We start from the raw sequence: 14,222 nt of genomic DNA, 5'->3' as shown, positions 1-14,222 counted from the left end.
CGGTGCGCCCGGTGCCACGCCAGCCCCGCCGCCCGCTCGAAGTCCTCCGAGAAGATGAGCTGCGGAGCAAGCAGAGCGCGTCAGGGCTGTGCCCGCGGCGTGGAACCCATTAGACCCACCAGCTGCCGGGACCGCCCCGCAGGGAGCGCGTGGATAAAGTGCACGGCCTCCCCCGCGCGCCGCGCAGCCYGGGGCACAGGCTGCAGTCGAGCCATTAAAGTGTCAGTTTAACGTGCCGAGCTAGTGCCCGTGCCCAGATAAGTGCACAGGACGAGGTCGCCGCCGTGCTCCCCTGTGCCAGGGCCCCCTGCCCCATCCTGATCCCCTTCCCTGTGGCCGTGCAGRGCCAGGGCCGCGTGCGCGGTGGGGCCCCTACCTCGTCGCAGCCGGCGCAGCGCGGCCGCAGGCTCTCGCAGTAGTGGCGCCCGCACCAGAGCGCGCCGCTCTTCCAGAAGTAGATGAGGTCGACGAGGGGCTCGGAGCACTTGCAGCACACGAAGCAGGCCGGGTGCCACTGGCGCGAGTAGCCGGCGCGGTCGGCGTACACCACGGGGCAGTCGGGCGGCACGGGCTGCTTGCAGAGCTCGCAGTGCTGCCAAGGAGAGCGCCCATCAGTGCCTGGTGCTGCCTGGGGGCACCAGCTGCGTACCCGCGCACCCCAACCCCGCCGTGCTCTGGGTGTGTGCTGGGTTTTGCTCTCCAGGCATCCCAACCAGGGCATCTCTGCAATGCACCACTGCAAAGGTATGGAGGGCAGGAACGGCAGTGAGCAAAGGCTCCGAGCAGCGCAGGAACCTGCTAAATAGGCGGTAGGCTCGTGCCGTGCTCCCGCTTGGCTCCCACAGCACCGAGGACGGCCACAGCAGCAGTGGTCACAGAATTAAAGAATGCTTAAGGTTGGGAGGCACCTCAGAGGTCACCTAGTCCAACGCCCTGCACACACAGGGTCACCCAGAGCACAGGACTGCATTGAAACGGGTTTGGAAGATCTCCAGAGAAGGAGACTCCACAACCYCTCTGGGCAGCCTGTGCCAGGACTCTGGCACCCTCACTGTTAAGAACTTTTTCCTCAAGTTCCTGTGGAACTTTTGGTGCTTCAGTCTGTGGCAGTTTCCCTCAGCTTCTACGTGATGGATGACATCATTCCGGATGGTCTTTTGTTGGTGGGAAATAGGGCTTTGTCTCTGGTACGGCAAGAGCCGCAGCATTTACTGCTCACGCCGACCTTGGCTGCCCCTGCGTTAGTCTGAGCGGAGCCCTGCAGCTCCTCCTGGCCCCGAGGCAGCTCACGCTTCAGCTACTGCCCCTAGAAAAATAATGCCTTGAACTCTACGGAGAATAACAGCACAGTTATGTATTTATCTGGAAACACAAACTTGTAGGCTAAATAAACTTTTRTAGCTAAGATGACTTTTATTAATGAGCTTAATGGAAACCTTCCTTTTTTGGCTTTTTTTTTTTTTCTTAAGCTTATACTTTGTCCAATTCAATGTTTGGTTGCAATAGTGAAAAGTTTTTGCTGTAATGCTGGACTTTGAAAGTCAGATACATGTTAATAGAAAAGGACATAGTGGACGGGAGACATTACCCAATATGGAATGAAAATCGACTGCACTTGATGTGTTACAATCGCAGTGTAGTAATGGCCAGAAAAATGTTGCTCAAAAACACTCAGATGCCTTTTTCTTCCCCAGCTTTAAATGCTCTGCTCCATGATGCTCCCACAAGAGCCAGGATGAAACATTCATGTTTTATACCAAGCATCTGTTTAACAGTCACTATGGCCACTCCAGGCCCTTCTTCAGACTTGTATTTTCCACGCAGAGTGTAAAGGATGTTGGAGAAACTCATTGTTTTCCTACGGGATTGTGTTTATGTCCAGAGAGAGGCACAGTCTCAATTCTCTGGAGTTATTACAGGTTCTGGAGTTATTTTCCCCACATTCCCAGCTCTGTGTTAGGCTGAGATGCTCTGCAGTGACTTGCGTTTTCTGCCTGAACTAGTCTAGAAAGCTCGTCTGAAAACACTCGCTAATTTACAACGAAGTGCAGCGTCTCACCTCGACTCCCTCATGCTCTCCTAATCGCCCTAGGACAAAAAGTCCCATTTTCCATCATTACCCAGCATCCAAGCTTCCTTGGGAATCCCTGCCCAGAATCCAAGGTTCCTTGGGAATCATTGCCCAGAATCCAAGGTTCCTTGGGAATCCCTGCCCAGTATCCAAGCTTCCTTGGGAATCCCTGCCCAGCATCCAAGCTTCCTTGGGAATCCCTGCCCAGCATCCAAGCTTCCTTGGGAATCCCTGCCCAGCATCCAAGCTTCCTTGGGAACTTGGACTGGCTCTGGCTGCAGAGGAGGACACGCACTTACCTTGGTGGCTCGGCACAGGTTGGCTGAGGAGGAGGAAGAGGAGGAAGGAAGCAGAGGATGGAGGCAGGACACGGGCGCTCAGGGGATGCCCCAAGGCCACACACAGCCCCAGCGTCCCCGCGTCGCGGCGCAGCCGTCACTCACCCGCTGCGTGGCCGCGGTGTCCACGGCGCCGTTGGGCTCGGGGGGCCGCTGGCGCTCGCCGCCCTCCTTGGCGCCGCCGGCCTGCCCGGGCAGCGCCACCTCGCCCACGCCGAGCGCCTCGGCCTTGTAGGCCTTCACGAAGGCGTCCATGAGCGCGGCGTCGCCGGGCGCCAGCCCGCGGCACTGCGCCGGGTCCTGGTCGTGCAGCGGGAGCTGCCGCAGCAGCTGCCGCCGCCGGAACAGCGCGCCCTGCGTGCCCGCCACCGGCTGCATCTCCTTGGGGATCAGCTCCATGTACTGGATGGCCTAGGGCAGAGCAGAGCACGCGGGCATTGGCGTTACGGGAGGTGCTAACCCGAAACACACCCCACAGGCGGGAACAGACCCAGGAGCAGCCGCTTCCACCCTCCCCTGGACAAAAAAAGGCTGTAGGAGCAGCCACTTGTTCCTAGGGTGAGCAACGCCCGAGGAAGCTGCTAGCCARGGGGGCCACCAGCCCAACGGCTGTCACGGATGGGATGGAGAGGGGCACTCGTGCACCCCAGCCTGCTGTGCACAGCAGTGTCCCCGAGCTGCTCGGGCACCAGGACAGGCTCCAATCCCACCTGCATTGCAGCTCTGCCCCTCACAGCTCACCAACACCTCCATCCATGAGAAAACAGTAGCTGGGCGAGTGCCCAGTCTCCACCTCGAGACGGACGGCCACCAGCTTCACTGGAATATGGATTCTGGAGTAAAGGGAAGGAATTTGCTCCTAGCCACCTCCTCAGGTGGGAAGCCAGCACAAAGACACAGCTGCAAAGCCAAGGGCCTTGGTCAGGCRGCCAGAAGCCTCTCCTCTAAAGGTAAAGGTGCTGTTGTTGGGGCCAGGCCAACCCACTSGAGCCTGTGCCCTTAACTTCTGCTGGAGAAGAGCTGAAAGGAAAGGGAGTTTCCCACTGGAGGCATTTTTCCTATTGTAGTGTGAAGAGCTATGGGGCAGCCAGTTGGCCCCTTGCCACGAAGCTTTAAAGACCAGCATCCAGCTGCACTAGATTTGCTTCTTACTGGGCCAGCACTTGCAAATTTAATTTTAATGGAATGGAGAAGTGATTAACTGTTAAGCGCACACAGCCTCGCTTGATGCAGCCTGTTAAATCCAAGGATGCTTGCATGGCATCCAGCACRGAGCAACCCACTGTGCTTACATGCAACAAGGCCAGCTTCCACATCCGCTTCATTCAAGCAAAGAGCAGCATTTTAGTGTGGTTTAGCAGAGTCAGGGCCGCTGGTTTCAGGGAGCACGCGTAAACAGGGCTGCAAGTTCTGAGGCCAGACGTGGGAACGCAGCCTTCACGCCAYGGGCGTGCTGGTGATTGATGCATCTGCTGATGTGCATCTCAGCAGGAACTGCTCAGAGCCGTGGGAGGGATCTGCCACCGAGGGGGGCTTCCCGGGAGCCCAGGGACTTCACAGCAGCTACCGAGGCAAAGGGACCTCCAAGCTCACGCCAGGCCTCCCACACCACCCGGCAAAACATCCCAGAGCTGGAAAAACAGAAGTCTCGGAGCTGCCCAGGCACAAGCAGTGCTAGAGAACCCCTGCGAGCACAGGGCAGGAGCAGAGCGTGTCTTCGTGCAAGGGATCCCTCCCTCCCCGAGAGCACGGGCCAAGGTGCTGCACACCTACACCAGCCCCAGGAGCAGCAGAGGCTGCAACGCAYCCCAGACATCCTGGCCCACACACACTGGGTAACTTCGCTCCTGGTCAGGGAATGCTGCTGTTATAATTGGGGATGTCATAAAATGTGGTTAGGGAATAGATCAGAGCAAACAAAGTTTAACTTGACACCAAAAGCTGCAGTGAAGGATAATAAAAGGCTGTTTTGTTTGCTGTTACAGCACATTATTACTTTTAAAGGCCTATGATGTTGCCTTAGTCCAAGCAATTTGTAGGAAGAGCATTCCAAGATTTCACCAGTGCTAACTGCTGCATTTCTCTGACATTTTATCAGCTGCTCTTTTCACTTCCCCAGGGACCTTGCTATTTACTTCATAACTTACCCAGGCCCTGCTTAACAAAAACAAGTCCTGAACTTCCTCCTATTCTGGGAGCATCCACTTGAGGACAATAAAGCCTTGGGAAGGAAGCCGCAGAGGCGYCTGCGCACAAGCACCTTGCTGGCCCCAGTCCCTCTGCAGCCACCATGGAACCACCGGCACCCAGAAGTTTTCCTGAAACTTCACCTGCAAGCCAGACGTCATCAAGGTTGTCCTCGAGCCTTTGTTTGTTTTTTGTTTTTCCCCCCCTCGAGCTAAGATATGCTGCTCCCAGCTCCTTCAGACTTGATGCCAATTTGCAGCAGCTCTCATGAAAGATCCATTTGGAGCCTCCCGGCCCCAAGCGCTGCAGGAATCCCATTCCACTGCTCTCCAGGGATGAGTTGCAGGGGTAGGAGCACAGTCCCATCCACATTCAGGCTTCCAGTGCTGCCAGCGAGGCAAGGGCCCTGCCTGAAGGTGCCACCTCTGCTCGGCAGCTGCTCTGAGCTGTGAAAATCCAGGTTCTGAYAAGCCTGGAGCTGGGCGGGATGCTCTAAATCACATTAGGTTGGAGAACTGCCATTATTGTTCTCTGGATCCCTCAGCAAGTTGCCTAATTCCCGCTGGGACCTGAGGAAGGCAAACATTGGTTACACAGCAATTCCAGCCATGCCACTCCTTACCAAAGGAGGGGAAAAAAGGAGGAAAAAAAGAAAAAAAGACAAAAAGAAAACACTACCAGCAGTAGCACTAGGATTAAACAGCCAGACAGGCAAATAAGTGGAAGTCTTGGTGCCCTATTCAAGCACAGCAGTCTGTTCTAATTAGCACCACGAGCTGGTCTTGCAGCCGCACAATTATTTGCTATAGGCTCCACAGGCCCCTTCCAGCCAACCTCCCCAAGAAGAGGAAGGCAACTGAGTTAAAGACTAATATTCAATCTGTCACCCTGGTTTATAGCTGCATGTAAATACATTTTTTTTTCCTTCCTCAATAATTCTTAAAAAGATCTGGTTGCAATTTTAAACAGCTTTAAACTATTTGTTTAATTTGAAGAGCAAAAGCTGTCTGTTAATGCCAGTGTAATATGTAATGTTTTTAGTCCTGCAATACAGTTTAAAAACCAGTTAAATACTTTCCCTCAAGAAGTCCRCCGCTGGCTGACTTGCTTCCACACGCCCCAAAACACTTCCACTCGTTCCCATGATTGCACTGCACGCTCGCCAAGAGGAAGGAACGTGGGGCAGGACGTCTGCTTGCTTTCCAGCCATGCCGCGGTGTGGAACGAGAGCTATCTGCCCTTTTYAAGCCGGAGGTCATTCTTATTTGGTCAAGACTGTTTAAGATGCAAGGAAAACAAATCCCATCTCCAGTGGTGAGTTTGGGGGGGCTGCTCTGCCCGCAGCCTTGCGCTGCAGAGACAACAGGAATTAGTATCCATGGGCTGGAAGCTGCGGCCAGGAGGCTTCTGGAGGCGGATGCCCATCTAGCTGTGCTCTCCCCATGCTAGTCCAGTCTGTGTGGACTAGCACATAGCGTGTGYTGTCCTACCACCTCCTTCCCTTCTTCCCTGGAAGCTCCATGACAGTCAACCCCCAAAATCCCAGCTACTAAAAATGCAGCAGAATGATAGAAAAACGGATCGGTGGAAGGCAGCTGGACCACGAGTCCCTGCCCTCCTGTACCCGAGGGCTGTGGGCGCAGGCTGCAGCCTGGGCACAGCCTCCCAGTCACTCCTGCAGCACCGCGGGGCGGCTGGCACCCCCGCCGGCTCCGCAGGCCTGGCGCTCATCCCGGGACAGGTGCTCCAGAATCCCCCTCGTTCCTGCACGGTGACAACGGGCTGCAAAGAGGCGCCTGAGGTCAGCGCCGAGGCAGGTGACCGTGCCCAACGCATGCTTGCCATTGAGACGATGCCTTTCCATGAAAAGGAAAAGCTCCACGGGGAGGGACACCACATAAGGCGTTCCAGGAGCCCCGGGACCATCGTCATTCCCGAGGTGGCCACAGCAGCTATGCTTCCCAGCCCGGCAGCGCAGGGCTCCGGGTGGCTACGCGCCACTTGCCTAGCTGGGTTTGGCAAGCCACAGGCAAGGAAAGGCTGTCAGCACGCCGGAGTCTTGGCTCCGGGTAGATACTGCCGTGGCAAGCTACCCCAAGGGCCCCGATTACACCGCATTCAGCAGGAAATTATTCTGCATTTGGTGGGGTTTAGAGCCGGTTGGTGACTCGCCAAGGTAGAACTATAGTGGTTAGACTCCTGGTTAATAACAGGCACAGCAGCTCAAGTTAAGGCTAGCATTATTGCTGTTAGCAGAAAACCTACTATATGGTTACTTCTCCCTCATCATTAAAGCCCATTTTCATAGCATTCAAACAGAATAATTTACAAACACAGCGATTGCTTTACATGCTGCATTACTACTCTCCGCATCAATTGATTTTTGCTGCTTTTGAGACATGGATTCAAGTTTACTTTGCTGAAGTGTTAGCTTAAAATCCCGGGTTACTGGCAATGTCAGGGGTAATGCCTCTACCTGTGCTGGCCACTGAGGCAGCCCCGCACGTGGACTTGCAGGAGAGCGGCCTTTCAGGGGAGACCCGGATGTCTCCCGCTCGATGGGACATCAAAGCCAGCTACAGTGCAGCCCTGAGCAGAAACATCAGGAGCTAAAGGCCGGCAGCAAACGCTCCCACGCGGCTGGGTTTTGAGCACAGAAACGCTTCTGTGGGTTCTGCAGGCACTGTGCAATGGGCAGGATGACAGAGGTGGGCTCTGCTCAGCACTGTTTTTCTGGGCATGAACTGTACCGATGCGGTGAACTYTGTGGTTGTAAAACACATTGAGACTCCTCCTAGAAATGCAACAAGCTCACAGGAACCCACTAGAGGCAACCAACCCCTCTCTTCTACCTACTCGGGCTAKTTTTGCGGTTTTCCCCAAAATCTAAACATTATGCGCATTTTTGCTCCGAGGCAAGCTGTGTTTTAACACATTCCACAGTAACTTCACTCCAGAGCCACGCTCCCAATCAAGTGGYACCGCTCGCCCACCGACCGCGCCGCGAGCAGCTCACCAGCTTCTGGGTGAGCCCCGGCGGGGCCCACTCGTAGGTGATGGTGTCGAAGGTGGGGTCCTTGCGGGACACGATGGGGTTCGTGATGATCATGCGGTTCCGCTTGTAGATGCGCACGCCRTCGCCTCCCTTCACCCTGGCCGTGAGCGTCGCGTACTTGGAGTCCGACAGCAGGCGGCCGATTTTCCGGTCGTCRTCCGCGTCGGAGCTCAGGCTGTGATCCTCCTGGCTGCACTTGCACCACTTGCATATTTTCCTGCGGGCGACAGTGAGAGGGCCCAGCCGCTTTGAAAGGTTAAACGGGAGCCAGGGTCACCACACAAGACCAAAGCCCTTTGTGGCATGAGCTGCATTCGGGAGCCCAGCTCCGGGTGTCCCGGAGAGATTCACGGCCACGGGGAATATAAAACCATGAAACCCCGAGCGCTATCCCGGCACGACGACAGCGGCCACRCTGACAAACCGCTCCTGCTGCGGGCAGCACTGACGTCCTGGGAATTTAAGTGATTTTTTTAATCCTCCAACTTCACCACACAGTCTCCAGCTATAAAGTGTTAGCCTTTGCTCTTACTGCACTTTATAGTCCATTAAAATGGAGAATCCTAGAAGTGGAATTGATACCTAAATGTCTAGTTAAATTATAATGGCTGTAAAATGGAAAAGCAAGTCTATGAGGCCATTTTCTGATGGTTAACACTATTCTGATGCACATCCAACTACTTCAGCATGATTCTTGAATAAGGAGGATTCAAACTAGTCTCTAATGGAATTAAAAACCAATAGCAACTGAATGAAGTGAGCTTTGAGGTTTGCATTGCCATGCAGCTTGGGCATTGAAATCAGACCTCAAGGCTGCACAATGCAAAATCCAGTGCCACAAGCAGCACCATGTGCAGAGACTGCAGCACGCCCGGAGGCCACGGTGGCAAGTGGCACAACGTGGGTTCACAGGGCTCAAAGAAATGAGCACRGGGTTTGCAAGAGCATCTCAGAGACACTAAGTGTTGTTCAGCTACTGACATCTAGATGCAACCCTTCTGCTTGGGAAGCCCCATTTGTTTCCACTCATCCATTTCCAATTTGCCAGCAAGCAGGGCACACAAGAGGCTCACCACTTGGCTGGCTTCCATCGGCTACCGACAGTAGCAGCTATTTGCCTGAATTTGTGGTGTTTCTTAACAGAAAAAAATGGAAATGAGTTTTTCTGGCACAGTGCGTATTGCCACAACCACCCTAAGCACTGCACAGCTTGCAGCACCAAGCTCCCAAATCAAGGTGACTTTGTGCTCCACTTGCACCAGCTGCACAGGACGGTGACACCCGCACCCTGTGRCCAAGGCAGGGGCTGCTCCCCGCTCCGAGCGGCCTGACCGCTGCTGGCACCGGCTGGGCTCTCATACGGGGCCTTTTGCGGGCACCCCCGACCGCGGGGGCGCGGGTGCCAGCAGGGCTGGCACGTGCAGCAAGGCCGGCCGCTCAGCGCCCTGCGCAGCGAACACGGCCTCGCRCCCCGGCCGCTGTGTGTTTCAGCAGGGAACACTGGCACAGGCACTGCGCTTTGGAACAGAAAGAGCCTGTCCAGAGAAAAGCAAATAGCAAATCCCGTTTTACCAGTTTTAGCTGCTGTGCAGTGTTGCAGGTTTGGAATGGCAGCCCGCGGCACGCACAGCGGGCAGCCTCTTCATGGGCATTGGAGCTGCCGGCTCCGAGCGGCACAACACAGCCTTACCCATGGGTGATAATAACGGGAACGGTCTGAGCATCTCTCACCACATTCATTAAACAGGCTCAAAAAAAAAAAAAGTGGAAAAACACCCTCGGTAGAGCCACTCTTGCATGTCTGTTCTTCTCAGTATGTGCTGGTACAACTGGGGCCCTTTGCAGGCTCCGGCCTGGATCCATCCAGGAGCTCTCCCCCTCCACAGCAGCCACAAGCTGCCCGGCACCACTGGGCGCAGCCCCATGCCCTTCCCGGCCCGCATTGCTCCCGGGATGCCCCACACAGGAGGCACCTGCCATGCCCACAGCAGCCCCATGGAACAGGGACGTTCTCATGCAACGCCRGGATCCAGCCCGTGCAGGATGGCTCCGCTTGGAGCTTCTCATCCGCGAGGCTCCCGCCGCCCTGCCCGTGCCCCATTCCCCATTCCCCGCGCTCGGCCGTTACCTCCAGGAGTGCGGCTCGAAGCCCGGGCAYGGCCCCCGGCAGCGGGAACAGGGCGCCCCTCGGCCCAGCGGCGGCTGCACCCCCGACATCTGCAAGAGAGCRGGACAGGGCTGGCACCGGGGCTCGGACACGCCAGGCCCCCGCGGCGCCCGCCCGGGCTGCCGGCTTGCCCGGCCTCCCCACGCGAGCAAGGCTGCACCGGGATGCAGAACGTGTCACACACCGTGAGCAGCACTGGTTAAGGAGACCCCAGACACAGCAGCGGGTGCCCGGCCCCTCTGCTCCGGGTTAGCTCCTGGATAAGCTGGAGCTTTGCTAGCTACCAGGGTGGGTGCCTCATGCACCGGGACCCGGCAGGGCAGCGAGGCTGGCAGGGCCCTGTGCGGTGCCGGCCTGTGGGGAACAGGCTCCCAGCYGCCTCCCCACGCTGCACCAAGAAAGAAACCTCCGCGCTGCCTCTTGCGGCTATCGGAGGCTGTGCCGCTCGCCCACGGAGATCKCTGCTGACATTCAAGCCCGCGTTCCACCAATTCCCCACAGAAGAGTTTATTTGGTGACATTTGGRTATAAAAAACAATTTACTTGGAAAATGTAGCACTGCAAATAAGAATGGAGCAGTTATAAACAGCTGGCTCTAGGGCCGCAGAACCCAAACTCCTGGCTTCAAGGCCTACATGCCAGGGGCTCGAGCCCCGGGTGGCAGCAACCCTTGCAGCGGGAGCGGGGCCCAGGCTCAGGTCCCACATCTGCATCACAGTTCCAGCCTAAGGGCTTCCTCTGCCATTAAAGGTGACCACAAAGAGACCTTTTGTTGCCAGGGTTGAGGTGCTCCCTACAGCACCAGACCCAGAGCTGGGAGCTGTTCCCGTATCGCCAGGCTCCTCCGCAGGCCCGGCCCTTCYGGCCTCCCTGCCACCGCGGGGCAGCGGGACAAGCGAGATGAGCACCTCACCGCACCCCTGTTCCGAAGGGCAGGGCAGACCAAACCTGGGGGCTGTAAAATTAACCACTGCAGCCAGAAAGTACCCGCTAGTCACTGCAAAAGGACCCGTCAGCGCAGGGCTTYACAGCGACGGAGCCCGGGACAGCCTCGCTGTGCAGGCACACGTGCACAGCCTGCCCCAACATGCATGCACAGCCCATCCCGACACATGTACAGCCCCAGGGCAGCACGTGTCTAACTGAGCTCTGTGCCACACACCAAACACAGAACAGGGCTCCCGGCCCTGCCGCAGAGCGCGGCTCCAGAGCCGACAGCGTTTTATTGACCAACCTTTTTACCAGCTCCGATCTTAATGAGTCACACAGAAGCCGAGGAGAGGCGAGGGACCACGAGTGTTTATTTAAAATACAAACATCTGGATTAAATAACCTCATTTATAAACGTTACATTGTGCAGCCCAAACAGGAAAGCAGCAGACAGCAAAGTGCGGTCGGCAGCGGCCCCGGGGCCGCGAGCGGACAGGGGACACTTGGGACTCGCACTGGGAGCTCCAAGGTACAAACCCGAAACACTGGACAGCCTCCAGCCCCGCTCCAGATCAGAATTCAAGCCCAGGGTTGTGCTTTATTACTTGGACTTTTCTTTTATTCTACCTGCCCAAAAGGACTTCTACTTCAAGTTTGGGGTCCGGGTTTGAGGTTGCCTTCTCCTTAATCTAACCACCACGGAAGCACCTACTAGACCCGTGTTCTCCAAAGCTCCCAAGCGCCAGCTCCCAAACCCAGGCTTGTGCTCCTGGTCCCCTGGATGATGTCCAAGCTCTTGGGGTCCCATGGGACAGGGGAGGTTGGAGCAGCCAGGAGAGGAGCCAGGAGAGCTTGGGGAGCAGCACAAGGCACCTCCACAGCGGCACCTTCCTGCACGGGGACCCTGCGGCACCCCGAGGCCGGCGCGTTCCCTGCTCCGCAGGGCGCAGCGAGCAGGAGCTGCTCTTGATTCCCAGGGCTGCACAGGGGCCAAGCACAACAGCCCCGCTGCCCGCGCCGCCTCCTGCCCACATATGGGACAGCTCCGCACTGCTCGCGCCTCGCGCGCAGAGAATATGCATAAAAGGAGATTCTTTTTTAAAAAGAGATGCATAAGACACAGCAAAAAAAAAAAAACAAAGCCGGCAAGATAATGTGAAACAAATGCTCGCTGACTATCTTCGACTCCACCTATGCCCAAGACTATTTCAAAACACTGCATTAGAAGAGGAGATATAAGAGAAGTGAAATGAGTTCAGAGAAATTTATAATGCCTTTAAAAAATGCCTGTGTCAACAAACTGCTTGGAAGAAAAGCAAGTTCTGGTCACCATGGCTAGAGATACAATGAGTTTTAAGATTTCTATTTTGGCTTTTTGTATATTACAGCATTCTTGCCATTAAAAAAGAAAGCTGGTCTGTGCAGAGGAAATTCTTAGCTAGTGAAATGACAGAAAATTGAGCCCATTCTACCCACAAAAACATCGCAGAACAATCCCAGGAATATGCCAGCTCCAGCGTTACACCATGATCTACTACATGGGCCAAAGATGGGGCCATCCGAGACACTGGCAAGTTTAGGAAACAGCTGGAAAACAGAGTCTGTTGACTCTCTAATGAAAGGAAAGTAGGAAGAAAACCCAGACGACCATTTCCCGTCACGTTAGGGCTCRGACCCCATTGGGGAGGCAGCGGCGAGGGGCAGGTCTGACGAGACGGACCCTGCTCAGGGGCCTCTCAGGCCCTGGGAGGTCACTCCATCCTTTCCAGGGTTGTGTGTCCAGGAGCGGCGCTTCCCATGGTTATGTAAGTGGCTCCAAGGGGATGCAGACCCTGCTGGAGCTTGCACCTCTCTGTGCCCTGCTCTGCACGGCCGAGCACAGGAGCAGTGCCAGGGACCCCAGCTGGCACCGGGAGCTGCTGCTTCCCACGATTATCCAGACTCCTCAGCACGCACAAACTCAGCTCTGCCCTGCAGGGCAGGGGCACAGGGAAATGCTGGGGCTCGGGAAATCCCGACGTTCCCGTCGCACACCACACGGCTCCGCGCGCCAGTGCCYGGCGCTGCCCACCCGCTCCCAGGGCTCCGCACAGTGCTCTGCACTGCTAGCATGGGCAGACTCTGCCTGCTCCTGTCTTGCGAGGAAAATCAGCACTGACCTGCTCAAGACTTTCTTTTGTGGTCTTGCCTTGCTGCRCGTAAATATCAAAATAAGCAGGCCACAATCACAGGTGCTGAGCACATTTCTTTCAATCCAATGGCCTCTTGTCCCAAGACTGTTCACTTGCCTGGACAGCACTGAAAGGTTAAGTTTCACTCCAAGCTTTGGAGCACTCACATAAGCAATAGCCATTGAACAGACCTGGCTTCAAGCCAAGTTCCCATCGTCTTTCATCAGCCATTGAACAGACCTGGCTTCAAGTGAGCTCCAGGGTATCGGACTTGCAAACAACATGCACAAAAGATGTGGTGGAAAGCAACGTTGTCTAGTAGGAACGTGCCAGATGAAACAACTTCCCAGGTTGAATAGAAAAGATGTAAAAAAAACAACAACGCAGAAGTGATGAAGAGTTGCACAAGGCAGGAAAACATGTCTGCAGCCCATCCTCCTTGCTGTGGAGGTTGCTTTACTGCAGGTCATTCCCAAATCCAGAGGCTCTTACACAGCACCTGGGATAATCTCTGTACGCTTAGGACTCAGTCATGATGTTCTGCTTTCCCTTAAGGCCCTTGCTGAGCTGCAGAGGGTCTCGAGCACGGTGCCAGAGCAGACCTGAGCCTGCTGGGTTCACCCACCTTCGCTGAGGAACCTGCTGCTGAGGTGGCTGGAGGCAAACGGCCTCAGAGCAGCCCTGGTCTCTAGGGAGGCCCAGGCCTTTCTCCCTTCCTTTGGCTGTCAGGCTGCTCCTCACGCCACCTCTCTGGCCAYGCACGGGGCAGGGCCAAGGTGGACTTGATAAGTCGATCTGATCTCCATCAGAAGCCTGCGGCATGTCAGGAAACAACAGCACAGACCAGGGGCTGGATAAAGCCACTCAAAAACAAGGTGGAAACGGGAAAGTGGAGCTGGCTCCAGCTGTGAAGTCATTCACTGGAACATCCAGATCCAGGATCAGATCCTTATCTGTCAGGGATGCAGCTTGAAMATGCCACCTGGAAGACTTTCAGTCCTCCCTTCTCCTACATATGCACCCCAAGGATCACCACTTAACCATAAAAAATACATAATGATTCTGCATATGGAAAACAAACACCCTGAAAGGAAACAGGCATCTCCCAGCAGTAGGGCTGTCATTAAGGGCACTTACAGCACAGGAGAGCTGCCCCGCACCGCGGTTCCCACATGCCCACCCATGGGGGACTGCAGAGTCACCTACTGCTCCCCAGAGCTGCGCACAGAAGCGGAGCGCAAGCACCAGGAGAGGTTATTGCAGGCAGCCTCCAGCTCCAGGCTTTGCCCTGCATCAGACCAGA

The 14,222-nt window shown here is 55.7% G+C and overlaps 1 protein-coding gene across 1 annotated transcript in view; it reads right to left on the bottom strand.

Moving 5' to 3' along the window:
- The window catches only part of LMCD1 (LIM and cysteine rich domains 1), a 16,190-nt gene extending 2,449 nt beyond the window's left edge, over nt 1-13,741 (bottom strand). Inside the window, exons 1-6 of the mRNA XM_026052634.1 lie at nt 13,666-13,741; nt 9,780-9,972; nt 7,613-7,868; nt 2,515-2,820; nt 377-592; nt 9-59 (exon numbers count right to left, since the gene is read on the bottom strand). Of these exons, the coding sequence (XP_025908419.1) occupies nt 9-59; nt 377-592; nt 2,515-2,820; nt 7,613-7,868; nt 9,780-9,972; nt 13,666-13,741 (1,098 nt within the window). The remainder of the gene's footprint in view (nt 1-8; nt 60-376; nt 593-2,514; nt 2,821-7,612; nt 7,869-9,779; nt 9,973-13,665) is intronic.
- Nucleotides 13,742-14,222: the final 481 nt, after the last annotated feature.

This window comes from Nothoprocta perdicaria, unplaced genomic scaffold (assembly GCF_003342845.1).
Source record: "Nothoprocta perdicaria isolate Ctin4 unplaced genomic scaffold, notPer1 scaffold_9, whole genome shotgun sequence".
Lineage (NCBI taxonomy): Eukaryota > Metazoa > Chordata > Aves > Tinamiformes > Tinamidae > Nothoprocta > Nothoprocta perdicaria.
The sequence above is the reverse complement of the archived record's forward strand: the minus strand, read 5'-3'. Positions and strand labels throughout refer to the sequence as shown.